The sequence below is a fragment of the Syzygium oleosum genome, unplaced genomic scaffold (genome assembly GCF_021117445.2).
Source record: "Syzygium oleosum isolate NSW1041296 unplaced genomic scaffold, Sole_v2.1 Sole_v2.14, whole genome shotgun sequence".
In the NCBI taxonomy this organism is placed as follows: Eukaryota; Viridiplantae; Streptophyta; class Magnoliopsida; order Myrtales; family Myrtaceae; genus Syzygium; species Syzygium oleosum.
The window spans coordinates 4,728,811-4,742,672 of record NW_026607498.1 but is presented as its reverse complement, the minus strand read 5'-3'; the positions used below and the strand labels follow the sequence as shown (position 1 = coordinate 4,742,672).

The window sequence follows — 13,862 nt, the reverse complement described above, 5'->3', positions numbered from 1 at the left end:
AATTTGTTTCCGAGAACAAAAAATTTTACAAATGAATTTCTGTTCTTTTTTTGTTCCCAGGAATAAAAGAATAGAATCAGGCACTGTTTGGCCGATTACCAAACAGGCCCTAGGCCCATCTAAATGAGCTCTAATAGATGTACCTTAAACCATATGGAATTGAAACATCCTTTTCAACGGTACAAAGATTGTTCAAATCCTTCATTAGATAAAATGACTGAAGTTTTGTCCACATCACGCCACTTCAATCAATACCTCATCCAATAAATTCAATTAGACTATGCTTTTCGCCTTCTCCATCAACTCTATTTTATTGGCCTCTTTCATTATTTCTGGCAATTTATTTTTGCCATCTAGCACGTTCGGTTGTTAAGATGGCACACATCTTAATTCTTCGCAGCCCAAAGTTGTACCTCTCGTTGAATTTCTCAATTTCTGCTTTTACTTCGGATATAATTTACAACAAAAGAATTTCCAAATAGTGACCAGACAAGCAAAAACCTCAAATTAACTCTAGAAACCCTAATTTTAGCTTTGACACCAATTGTTGTGAAAATAACGCCGTCTAGATATATAATGTTCATATCCAAAATAAAGGAAACCTACTCAAACTAGAAAATCTACTCAAACTCAAGACATGATCTCAATAGAACCAAATGTGCACAAACTCTCAGTACTACCATATCAAATAGAAAAGAACAGAAACATATAGTACCAAAATCATTCACACCGTTTCATATCTCGCACAGAGTCCCCCGAAATATCAGCTTTCACGGGCCATGCTAGATTCACCGTATGATTTTTCTCGACATGTTTCTTTATTCTTTCCGCGTTTTGATTAGAGGACTAGATGAACATGACCCCTGCTCAGATCATAACAAAAGTAGGTCACACTACACGGCCTGTTGCCCGTTCTAGTATTTTGAACATTTACTATGTTCGGCCCGCATGGAACGGCGGTTGATCTAGAGATACCCCTTTTCCTTGCAGCTTTGGATGGCTCCGTCGAACATGTCCTCGATCCCGTACTTATACTCGAAACCAGCATCCAACAGCTTCCTCGACGAAAGGCCGCTGAACCTAGGGCCTTTCACTTCCTTTAAGGAACTACAAAGAATTGAAAAACTTTGCTCTCAGTCCAAGAACACCAAATATTAGATCTGTTAGATCATGAAGTGGGATATGACAGGAGTTACTCTGATGAGGGTATCTGAAATTCCGGGTATCTTTCAGAGAGAAACTTAGACATCTCTTCGATGGTCATCGTGGCCGAGGAACATATGTGCCGCCCCTTGGCATCGGGGTGCTCGAAGAGGAAGATGTGTGCTCTCGCCACGTCGTCCACATGCACGAAAGATACATTGAGAAGAACATAGTACTCATTCTCGTTCCCTGTTAATTTCGAACCCGAGTCAAATTAAGATTTTAGATTGTATGTATCATCGAAATGAAGATAAACATATGAATGAATAGATTATAATCTTGTCTTCCTTTGTCATGTACTTGACATTGAACAGAGAAATGTCGTCAAATTATGGTATTTATTTATCATTTTGGTGACCAAAACAGTCAAATTGGTCATGAATTTGACTACAGTATGAAAGGTGTATCACAAAAAGTTCATGCAGGATCTATAGATTATCGGATTACTAACTTATGAACCACTATTTGTCTCTCTGTGATCTTAGGTGATCAACGGTCCAGCTAGACTTAGCTTACATGATTTAGATGGATCATCTAATTTTTTTTTCGTGCATCACATACCTAATACCAAAGCCAGCGAAGTCCGGACGGATGCAGCGAACTTGGGACAAATGAAGGGTCCGTGGACGAATGAGGGAATCACTGTCACCACTTCCAGCCCGTGCCTCTCTCCGAACTCGAGAACTGCCTTCTCAGTCAATGTCTTCGAGATTGCGTACGACGCTCCAAATGTCGTGATTTCTCTGATGGAGCCGACATCGCTCCAGGAGTCCTCATCCAGTATGTGGGTGCTAGAGTTGTTGAGTTGAACAGCGGATGCACTCGAAGTGTATACGACCCGCTTCACGGTCTTGGAGTTCAGGCAGGCCCTCAGGATGCCTAACGCTCCTTCGATGGATCTTTTGGTGACGACTGGCTCTGGCTCTCTGTCCTCAAAGTCCACTGGGGTGGCGACATGAAAGACTCCAACACAGCCTTCGATGGCTGGGCCGAAACTCTGGGGGTCGCGGAGGTCGGCAGTGAAGATTCGGAGCCTTTCTGATGCTCCTGGTAGGTTTGTCAAGAAGCTGCTCTCTCTTCTGCCGTCTGATTGGAACAAATCCGTCAATTGCGTTGTGAATAAAACCTAAAACATTTAATTGGACATGGATGTGTCTGGTTATTGAGAGAAACCAGTCCAGGATAAATCAACTAATACAGCATGTCTCATTAATGAAGTATTCTGAATGACACCATATGCCTTAGCAATATGGACTGCAAGAAAAGCGGTTTCAAGGGAGCCTCCGTTAGTTTTTATGTAGAACAAGAGCAAGAGATTCCATTTTAGCCACCTCGGCATATGGTAAATGTACGGCAAAAGGACACTATAAGTGCCATAACTTGTGTACGGAGATCACTTTGGTGCCATAACTTTTTTTCGGATCACTTTGGTGCCAAGTCGGAGGAAAAACGATCACTTAAGTGTCATAAGTTTTTTTTGGATCACTTCAGTGCTAAAATTTTTTAAAAACGATCATTTAAGTGCTAAATTTTTTGAAAAACGATCACTTAAGTGCCAATCTCAGGCGAGCCACGTCAGCTTCAGAAATTAATAAAAAAAATGCCACGTCGGATTTCCGGCGAAAAATTGTGTGGCGCACCGGAGTTGGCACTTAAGTGATCGTTTTTCAAAAATTTTAGCACTTAAGTGATCGTTTTTCAAAAATTTTAGCACTAAAGTGATCCAAAAAAAACTTATGGCATCAAAGTGAGCGCCGTACACAAGTTATGGCACTTGTAGTGTTCTTTTGCCGTAAATGTACGCATAAATCATATAAGAGAAATAAGATCAATTATTAACCGAGTCTATTGCCATTATTTAGTTCATCTTATGCTTTCTCATGCTTGAAAAGGCAGCAAAAAGGGGTTCCTTTTCTTGTAGTTTATTGTCTAATGATAATCCCGACCCAGAATCGATCCTCAGACGCCCGAATCGGACAAAATATATAAAAATTACTGCATTGGTGAACGCCGCAACTTGCTGTATATATTTCTCCACACACACAGACCATTTGAAACACTTGCGTAGTCAAGTACACTTAAATCTATACAAAATATCACAATCGATCCTCAGACGCCCGAATTGGACAAAATATATAAAAATTTCGGCGTTGGTTAACACCCCAACTTTCTGCATTTGTTACTCCACACAGACAGACCATTGCATAGTCAAATACATTTAATCTATACAAAATATACAGGTATCCTCGATCAAGAACGCTAACCCTAGTATTGCCTATAAATGTGCATGCACAAACAGATCAGAGCATGTTGGACTGTCTTCAACATGCACAGCACAAAACATCAATCTAAGACTACACTTGATCAGAACTCATTGCGAGAATGAGTCTCCATGTTCAAGCAGGAAAAAAAGGAAAGACTTACACAGGTCGGGTATGACAGTGGTCCGGACCGAGTAACCATGTTCAAGGAGCCTCTTGATCATCCATGAAGCTATGAAGCCATCACCACCTGTTACACACACCGTGCCTTTATTGCTTGCCATCAACGTCTCTCTCTCTCTCTCTCTCTCTCTCTCTCTCTCTCTCTCTCTCTCTCTCTCTCCCTGCAGAACTGGTTCGTGATGGAAATGATGCTTCTGTATACTATTAGAGAGAGCTGGCTGTGGAACCTGTATGCATATAATAGTTGTTGCTGATAGCCAGGGAAGGAAGAAAAGCATAGATAAATGGATCGTACATCGTGGGTCTTCTTTTATTGATTTTAGCTTCTTGTTTCACCCGTTACCAATACCTTGGCGTCCACGTGCTGACACATCGTGCCTCGTGTGCTAATCTTACAAATATTGGAAAATAGTTTTTATGATCCTTGCAAGCTGACTTTTTGCACCCTCGTGAATTTGCATCTCCACTTTTAATAACGATTTACGTCATACGTTCTTGCACTAGACTTCGGATTTCATCTGTCATCCATGACTTCTGTTATTTCCTTCCCAAAATGTTACGCAAGATGGCTGAAGCTTGGACAAATGCAAATGAACGAGCGTGCTGTAGGTTTCAAAAGTCAAAGTTCGAGTTTCTATGTGTCTTAAATGCATTTTCTAATTCTTAGGACATTATTGTGTTTTCTAGTCCCAATGTCTTTATTAGTCGGGTAGTTTTCAAGTCTTTAATGCTTAGTTTATTCCCCATGTAATGGTTCTTATGAAAAATAAGGCGAATTCTCAAATATAAGGCGGAGTTGATGAATATTGATTGTTATAGCTAGCAAGTATCACCTAGGGGGGGTGAATAGGTGATTCGAGTGATTTTTATGAATTTAAAGCGGAAACGATTTATAAACAGTAAAGTCTGAACAATGTTTAGATTCTGAATGTGATAGTGTGTAATGTAAACAATATAATGAGAGATTAGGGATAAAGAGAACTGCACACAAGAAGTTATAGTGGTTCGGCTTAGATCAAGCCTACGTCCACTCTCCCACGCTGACAACCTACTGGCTGGATTCCACTATGTGATCAAAAGAATTACAACATGTAACAGCCCGAATTTCGATGTAATTCCGGGATCAATAAAATTGACATTATTTCGCATTTCAATTTTAGTAAGTCTCGCCCAGAGCTGATCACTCTCGGAATACTAACCAATAGGGTATGGCTAATTAGGAAACGGTACGTGGATCAGGGATCCGATCGCGAATCGGATACCGATCACGAGAAATGATGAGAGAATATTATGAACCAATGTGGACCGATCTTAGGAAAGGTAACGGATTTGGTTTGGCCAAGGCCAATGACGTACAATCGGATCGCAGGTGATTCTGCACGACCGAGAGTGCACGTGGCCAACCAGTTCTGAACTTAAACCGAACGATCGTAACCTCTGGGACTAGTGATAATTTCTCATTCTCTCAATGATTGGACCGTTATGACTCGGATAACCCTAGGTCGATACGCGTAACCTTAAACAGCCACTCGTTAGTGAGAGACCCTGAAATTAGAAATCGAGCGAGTTTTGATCACGAAATTGGGCCCGGATTTCGATGTTGATTTTCGATGGCTTAAGAGACTATTTTTGGGAATCTGACGTCAGATTAGTCTGGCCACGCATATTTTGAGTTAGTACGGTTGAAAATTGGAATTTCGGTCCGGAAGTCAAAAATTACGATTTTGCCCCTCGGGACCCCGACGTTGATTCTGAGGCTGTCTGAGGTTATTTTTCGCAGCCGATGTCATTTTAGGGTGGCCACGCGCATTTAGAGTTGTTTCGGTCAAAAATTGAAATTTTGGCTCGGAAGTGAAAAATAATATTATTTTATTCCCAGGACTTTGCAGTCGATTTTCGAGGGCTTAAGAGGCTATTTTCGCGATTCTGACGCCATATTATGTTGGTCACACCCATTTGGGGTTGATATAGCCAAAAATTGGAATTTCGCCCCGGGACCGGAAAAATGACCGTTTTGCTCCTGGGCCGTTTTCGGGTCCGAATTTTTGGGAAATTATTTGGGATAATTATTAAGGGTCTTCAGCTGCATTATTGGCCCTATTTACCTTTTTTCCCCTCAATTATTTGGATAGGATCAACCGAGACCGTTGGATTAAGGGTATTTTGGTCAAAACCGTTGGATCGGCGACACGTGGCGCCCTTGGCCCACCCTATTTGACCAGATTGACTCCCTCTCTCTCTCCTCCTCCCCTCATTCGGCCAGACCCCCCACCGATCAGCCCTCCTCCTCCGTTTTCTCTCTCTCTCTCTCTCTCTCTCTAGGCCATTCTCGCCGGAGCTCGCCGGACCGCCGCCGTGCCGCCGCCATCCGCCGTTGCTGCTGCTCCGCCTGACCTCACCTCGCCACCCTCACCCTCATCCCGCCGTTCTCTCTCTCCCTCGTCCCCGTTTTCTCTCTCTCTCTCTCTTTCCGTCCGGCCAAAGGACCGCCGGAGCAAGCCGTCGCCGCGCCGGAGCTCAATCGGCCGAGCTGCTGCCGCCGTGACCTCCAGCCCGTCCGTACGTCGCTGTCCGTACAGTGTCCGTACGGTGTTCGCCGGGAACGCCGCCGCCGATTTCACTGTTCATCGGTGATCGGCCGCCGTTCCTCGTCGTCGTGGCCTAGAATTTAAGTGAGTGTATTTCCTAAACCCGGATTAGGACTGATAGTGCATTTTCTAGACTGGGTTGAGTATTGTCGGTGTATATTGGGAAAAATTAGAGCACCATTTGATGAGGTATATTACTAGAATAATATTGGTGATTTATTGGACGAACATGGATTAGTTGAGGATTAAGTGACTGGACTGCCGGGTATGCCCGGGCTGACTGACTTGTTGATTGTTGTGCCCATTTATTGGGGAATTGAATAATGCCATGTCGTGTGCTCGTGTGGCCGACTCGTGCGGAGTGTGATCGGCCATTTGATGGCTTGAGTGGGTTATGGAATTACACATTGTGAATTTGGGCCGCACGGTATTAATAGGCCAAGTAAGCACGTGGCTTGTGAATTAGGCACTGTGGAATGACTTTGATTAAACTGTGTGCCTGTGCCTATGTTATGTGGATGCTCATGTTGCATTTCATGGCACGCGTTATGAATGCCGAGAATGAGGCTTGTGATGAAATTGGGTGAGACTGCGTGCCTGTCATGAGCATGTGATCACCTAAAATACCCTAATGCGTGTTACGCGGGGTTCAGATAATAACTGGATGTGTATATGTGTGATCACAATTCGCCCTGATGCGTGCTACGCGGGGTATGCCGTCCTCATGCACTTTGAAGCAGGACGATGCCCGGCTCGTCCGGAAGACGACCATCCTGATGCGTTTTACGCGGGCTCTGGTTCGTGAGGAGAACAGTGTTGCGCCTCATGCATTTTGAAGCAGGCTAGAGACACTGGGCCAGATCGGTGTTGCGCCTCATGCACTTTGAAGCAGGCTAGACACACCGGGCCGGGAATGGTGTTGACTCGAGTCGTAATAAATATTAATAATTGAGACAGTGTGCAGTGTGAATCGAATCGGGAGCATGGCATAACATTGACATCACATGCATAGAATGCGTGCCCCGGCATGCGAGATGAACACTGTGAACATGAACATGTGTGTGGCGCACGTGTGACCATTGTATTCGCGCTCGTATCTTGAAAATTTTAATGAACTGCCTAACCTGCAGGGTAATTCTTATGTTCTATTTGGGCCCGAGGGTCCAGGTTATGGTTTACATATTATGTTGTTTTGCCTGTCAGGAGATTGCATGTTAGCCTAGCCTAGGTTTAAGGGTTATACTCATTGAGATTCGTCTCACGGTTATAATAACCCACCTTTTCAGACCCCCAGCCGTAAGGATGCCGAATCCACCGCTTTTTGGAATACCTATACAGATACATCAGTATACAAGTACATACCCCGTAGGAAATGGGGAATCGTATGTAAGATATCGATCCATGGTGTTTGTAAACGTGGGTGAATATTTTCATCAGACTCAGGAGTATGTGGCTTGGTGCTTGAGGGATGCCGATGGAAACCTAGGGCAACCCCTTAGGACTTTTGATGCGCCAGTTGGTCTGGATGGATGGATGGAACCCATATATGCGGATGGCGAGGTGATCAATCCTCAGGATGTCTACGATGTAGATGGCGTTGATGAGCTTATGGATGGGGAGCCACAGGAGCCACAGGTGATAGCTGAAGACCTAAACCAAGCTGCCGAGGAAGAAGACGAACTGGAGGATATGGATCTAGATTCTGATGAAGACCATGGGGAAGTAGCAGAGGTAGGATCGGATGTAGAGATAGGACCCGATGATGAGTTAGGGCTTTATCTTGACCCAGAGCTTGAACCGGATACTGAAGACGAAGAGGCAGCAGCAACGGATATGGATTCCGAAGAGTCCGAGCCTCAAGAGGAACAAGTAGGGGAGTTCTCAGAATCGTCGGATCCGGATTGGGAGCCCTAGCTTAGGTCCCAATTCGTTTTAGGGAAGCTAGTACCTTTTTGACTGCGATCTTCCCTGTAGTTGACCCCACCTTTCCTCAGCCATAGTACCTTTTTGATCTGGTGGCTGCTAGAAGTTGTTGTTTTCGTTTAAATCTTTTGATCTGTATAAAGTACGTTGTAAAAAGGGGTTTTCAGTGAGTAATGAAATGTACATTCCTGTTTGTATGATGTTTTATCTGTGGTCTCACGTGTTTATCTGTACGGGTGTATATATATATATATATATATATATATATATATATATATATATATATATATATATATATATATTTATATTTATATTTATATACGTGGTTTCCGCTTGTGTCTGTTCTCTGATTGGGTTTTGGTCGACGACGCATCCTGGGAGCGTTGCACCATAACCGGCCAAGGTAGGGATGTTGCGTGCCGTGGGGTTCGGGGCGTGACACAAGATCTGAGTGATATTACTCGGTGAATGATAGAACTCTCTATCTCACACAATCATTTTTACAGAGTATCCCTCAAAATCTCAGTATTTAGCTCAGGAAAGACAATTAATAGAATCGGAATAAGCTCAGACTTTGGACTTGTTGATTCTTGATTTCGTTCTATACCTTTTGCTTCTCATTGGTCTCATTTTATACTCCTCCACTTCCAAACTAGCCGTTGGACAGTCTTCAGAGGATCATCTTCCAATCTTCACCTTGGACAGATTTGTATAAAATGGATTGAGTAGCCGTTGGTTGACAAAATCCGAATCTCACTGAATCTGATCGTCCATACAACCAGAATCTTGATTTTCATAAGTAGAGTTTTATCCGTTGTGATATATATACTTGTCATAATGTTTGATTGTCAATCAATTAGGCTTAGATTGAATCAATCAAAACTTTCCTTTTTGTGAAATCCACGCCAGATCACTAGCTGTTATGTTTCGTTCTGAATAAATTCTGAGTCTGAAGAATTTTTTATTCTTGCTTTATATTCAGAACCTGAGTCAGCGTAGGTCTTCGGTAAAGTCTAAGTTCTTCAAAATAAGAGTCTGAAGGTCTCTGACATTTTAAGAAAAAGACTGAGTGTCTATTTCAGTAGAGTCTGAACTTCTCGTTTCGAACCTTGTAGAGTCTGAAGATTTCCTTCTGAACCTCGTAAAGTCTGAACGTCCAGAAAGTTAAATTCTCTTGAAGTATTAAAGTTGCTACTTCCAGAGTATATATACCTGGATCAAAATACTTCAAAGTACATATCAGATTTATAATATTAACATGGATAGTTTTGTCAACTTCAAAATCTGTTTAGGAAATTTACTCAATATTGAGAATATATATGAAATTTGTCTCTATGTGAGCAAAACCTATCCTTGGTTTCTGTATCATTGGAAAGTGGATTCTTCATTGGTAGTGAGCCAAGAAGCCCTGTATCCTCGGTTGGTGGTATTACTGTAGGCCTTGGTAGTGAGCTTCTTTTATCTCGAAGTCCTGTATCTTGGTAGGTGGTTTTTCTGTAAGTTTTGGTGTTGAATCTCGTCAATTCCGATCTTGACTCGGCTGGTGGCATGTCGTATGTGCTTGATTCTGATCGTATTCTATCCTTCATTTGCATTCATCTATCAGCATTCATTCCCATACATCCTGATATATTCATACTTTCTTTGACATCACTCAAAACACTAATCGTCCGCCCCCACAACTGCATTAAATTGGTATAAGAGCTATCCACATCCATCACACATCATCGATAACCACTCAAAACAACAGTCGCCCATCCCCCACAACGACATCAATAGGGGAGAGATGGACGAGATGTTCGATTATAAGCAAAGATTACAATCGCTTGCAACACACTATTCTCAAGTGCTTTTCAGTATCCAGATAATCTCACTACTACTAATGAAAAAGATGCATAGTGTTTACTTCCTGCAATCTCACTCTTTGACGGTTCTTGAGATCTATATCTCTTGGAATTTGTTCTGATTGATATAAGCAGTCCTTCCCCTTCCATTGACGTACCTATATAAGTACATGCCTATGTATCATAGGACCAAAAAAGCTAATTCAAACAAGTTGGGCACCTTCAGATGTACCCATTTTCTTTGCATCTCCGAATTGAACATGTCCTCAAGTCCATGCTCGAACTTGAAACTAGGGATAGTCGGTTTTCGAGATCAGACCGGACAGGGTCGGTTCCCAATTTGTGGAACTGGGAACCGACCCTGTCCGCTTGGGAGCTGGACTGGACCAGACTGAACTGGTTCTCGGGACGTGGTGTCCCTTTGCGTTCCTCCAGAACTTCAGAGGCAAAAGAAGCGATCACAGACGTGATAACAACAGTGAAAGCGACGGGCACAAAATGGACATAGTTTGGTTTGATTTTAAGAAAGCAGGACATATCAAATTCGAGCATCCTGCTTACGAGAGAAGAAGGTCTAAATCAAAGAATACAAGGCCAATGAAAGCAACTTGGAGTGAGCTCGATATCTCCGGTGAAGAAGAGAGAAACAAGATGCAAACAAGCGAAACAAATGCTATGGAAGAGGTAAATGATTCTCTTGATTGTGATGCTTTTCTATGATGATTCTGATTCTGCGTTTAACGAAATGTATGTGGAAAAGACTTTCGAAGATGAACGTTGTATCGAATAAGGCAAATGGTTCTTTAAAGGAAAAGAATACTGTTTTGAAGAAAGAGTACAACACCAAATACAAAAGAACAGAAGCATACAGTCTCAAGATTATTCATGCGGTTTATTAGAGGACTATAGGACAATGAACCCAGATGAGATCAGAGCAGAATAGGTCACACAATTGTCCGGTGGGATGCCTGTTTCAGCACTTGGAACAGTACTACATTCGGCCTGGGTACCGAATTCTGTTATATGCATGGAGCGGCGATTGATCTAGAGATAACCCTTTTCTTTGCAGCACTGGATGGCTCCGTCAAACATGTCCTTGATGCCGTACTTATACTCGAAACCGGCATCCAACAGCTTACCCGACGAAAGACCGCCTGACCTAGGGCCTTTCACTTTCTCCAGGGACCTACAAATATTTGAAAAACTTTGCTCTCAGTTCAAGAAAAGCAATAGTAGATATGTTAGATTATGAAATGGGATATAACGGGACTTACTCTGGTGAAGGTATCTGAAATTCTGGGTATCTTTCAGAGAGAAACTTGGACATCTCTTCAATTGTCGTCGTGGCCGACGAACATATGTACCGTCCCTTGGCGTTGGGGTGCTCGAAGAGGAAGATGAATGCTCTCGCCACATCGTCCACATGCACGAGACAGATTTTGAGGAGAATAGGGTACTCATTCTCATTCCCTGATAATTTCCAACGGGATTTATAGAAAGGGTGTATCATTGAAAAGAACATGAACATATGCATGGACATCAGATCATAATCTTGTCTGCCTTTGGCTTATATTTGACATTGAACAGAGAAACATTGTCAAATTATGGAATTGATGCATCCGTTTGATGACCAAATCAATCAAATTCGTCATGAATTTGACTATAGTATGGTACGTGTATCACGATAAGCTAATGCAAAGTTTATATATCATGTAAATTAATATTATCTAATTATGAGAGTTCTACCGTGGATCTCACATTATCAATGGTCCAAATAGACTTGGCTTAAGGATGATGTGATATGTTTTGTGCATCACATACCTAATATCAAAGCCAGCGAAATCTGTACGGATCCGGGTAATTTGGGACAAATGAAGGGTCCATGGACAAACGTGGGAACCACCGTCACCACTTCCAGTCCGTGCCTCTCTCCGAACTCAAGAACTGCCTTCTCAGTCGATGTCTTCGAGATTGCGTACGCTCCAAACCTCGGTACTTGTCTGAGGGACTCGACATCGCTCCAGGAGTCCTCATCCAGTATATCAGCGCTGCAGTTGTTATATTGAACCGCGGACGTACTTGAAGTGTACACGACCCGCTTCACGGTCTTGGAGTTCAGGCAGACCCTCAGGATGCCTAACGCTCCATCGATGGATCTTTTGGTGACGACTGGCTCTGGCTCTCTGTCCTCTATGTCTATCGGGCTGGCGACGTGGAACACTCCGACACAGCCTTCGATGGCTGGGCTGAAACTCTGGGGCTCGCTGAGGTCAGCAGTGAAGATTCGGAGCCTTTCTGATGCTCCCGGTAGATTTTTCAAGAAGCTGATATCTCTGCCACCATCTGATCGGAACAAATCCGGCAATCGCGTCACAAATAAAAGCTCAAACATTTAATTGGTCGTCAATGTGTCAGGTTAATGGGAGAAACTGGTACAGGAAAAATCAACTAACACAGCACGACTTATTCAGGAAATACCCTGAATTGCACCATAAAACTTAGGAACATGGACCGCAAGAAAAGCTAAATCAAGAGAGAGTGAGTGAGTTTATCTGTGGAACAAGAGCAAGAGATTCTATCTTAGCCACCTCGGCATATGGTAAGTGTACAACTCAATCATACAAGAGAAACCAGATCATCATTAATCGATTCTATTGCCATTAATTTAACCCATATTTTGTTCATCTTATGCTTTCTCACGTTTGAAAAGGCAGCAGAAAGGGGTTGCTTTTCTTATTGTTCTATGTCTGATGATAACACCCATCAAAGTTGATCCTCAAACTCCCAAAGAGGACAAAATACATGAGCATTGTGCGTTGGTAAACACCCCAACTTTTTCTGCACTTATTTCTCCACATACACAGACCATTTGAACCACACTGATGGTCCCATGTTCAAGCAGGAAAAAGGAGAGACTTACCCGGGTCGGGTCTGACGGTGGTCTGGACCGAGTAACCATACTCAAGGAGCCTCATGATGAGCCATGAACCTATGAAGCCAGTACCACCCGTCACACACACTGTGCCTTTGTTGCCTTCCATAGCTCAGAGAAGGTGAGGAACTGAAGTTTCAGAAAGCAGCAAACTTTTTTCGAGTGCAACCCTGATGGTTTGGCTAGCAGAGCGTGCGAGATTGCGGCCGTGCAGTTATTAAGCTTCCTTCGAACCGTTCGCTCCTCACCACAGTCTCTTACACTCAACCTTCCCCTCCCCCTATCGCTCTTTCGCCTCACCCCAGATCCACAACTAGTTGGCCCTGGAAATGATGCTTTTCGTACTAGTAGTGAGAGGTGTCTATGGAATCTGTATGCATGTAACAGTTGATGTCGATAGCCAGGGAGGCAAGAAGAGAATATATAATAGATAGACAACCCCTACAATACGATCTAACCCTTCCTATTTTCTAGGACTCACTTGGCAGATGCGCACATCACGGGTCTTCTTTTATTGATTTAAGCTTTTGAAGCAGCATCGTATCCGTTACTTCTTGTCGGACCCATTACCAATCTGTTGGCGTGCACATGCCAATACATAGTTACGCGTGCGGTGTTAAAATATTGCGAAAAGTTTCATAATCCCGTGCATCCCGACTTTTTGTCACTCGTGTCAATTTGCATTCTCACTTTTTAACAATAGTGATCTACTTCCGCAGTTCGAGCACTAGACTTCGAATTGCATCTGCCATCCAATACTATTTTTGTCCAATCTATCTACCAAATTATCATTTTCTTTCCAAGATATGACGAAAGACGAGGGAAGCTTGGAGGCACGCAAACAATTGAGCGGGAGATAATCGCGGAAAACGAACCTGATACATATGATTTATGTGAGTCAGCTGGGCATGCCCACTCTACAGGGAGA

The 13,862-nt window shown here is 43.0% G+C and overlaps 1 protein-coding gene across 3 annotated transcripts; it reads right to left on the bottom strand.

Moving 5' to 3' along the window:
* Positions 1 to 835: 835 nt before the first annotated feature.
* LOC115689188 (vestitone reductase-like) lies at positions 836 to 13,341 on the bottom strand. Of its 3 annotated transcripts, none has more exons than XM_056318003.1 (4): positions 12,923 to 13,325; positions 1,765 to 2,250; positions 1,197 to 1,392; positions 836 to 1,107 (listed from the first exon to the last, which is right to left on the bottom strand). In XM_056318003.1, the coding sequence occupies exons 1-4, from the start codon at positions 13,041 to 13,043 to the stop codon at positions 966 to 968; spliced, it is 945 nt and encodes a 314-aa protein (XP_056173978.1). In that variant the 5' UTR covers positions 13,044 to 13,325; the 3' UTR covers positions 836 to 965. The 3 variants fall into 3 exon arrangements, with proteins under 3 accessions (XP_056173978.1, XP_030471040.1, XP_030471042.2); XM_030615180.2 differs by lacking the exon at positions 12,923 to 13,325 and adding an exon at positions 3,628 to 3,765 and having other exon boundaries at positions 1,765 to 2,289; XM_030615182.2 differs by lacking the exons at positions 836 to 1,107; positions 1,197 to 1,392; positions 1,765 to 2,250 and adding exons at positions 10,873 to 11,188; positions 11,277 to 11,472; positions 11,824 to 12,345 and having other exon boundaries at positions 12,923 to 13,341.
* Between the last annotated feature and the right edge of the window lie 521 nt (positions 13,342 to 13,862).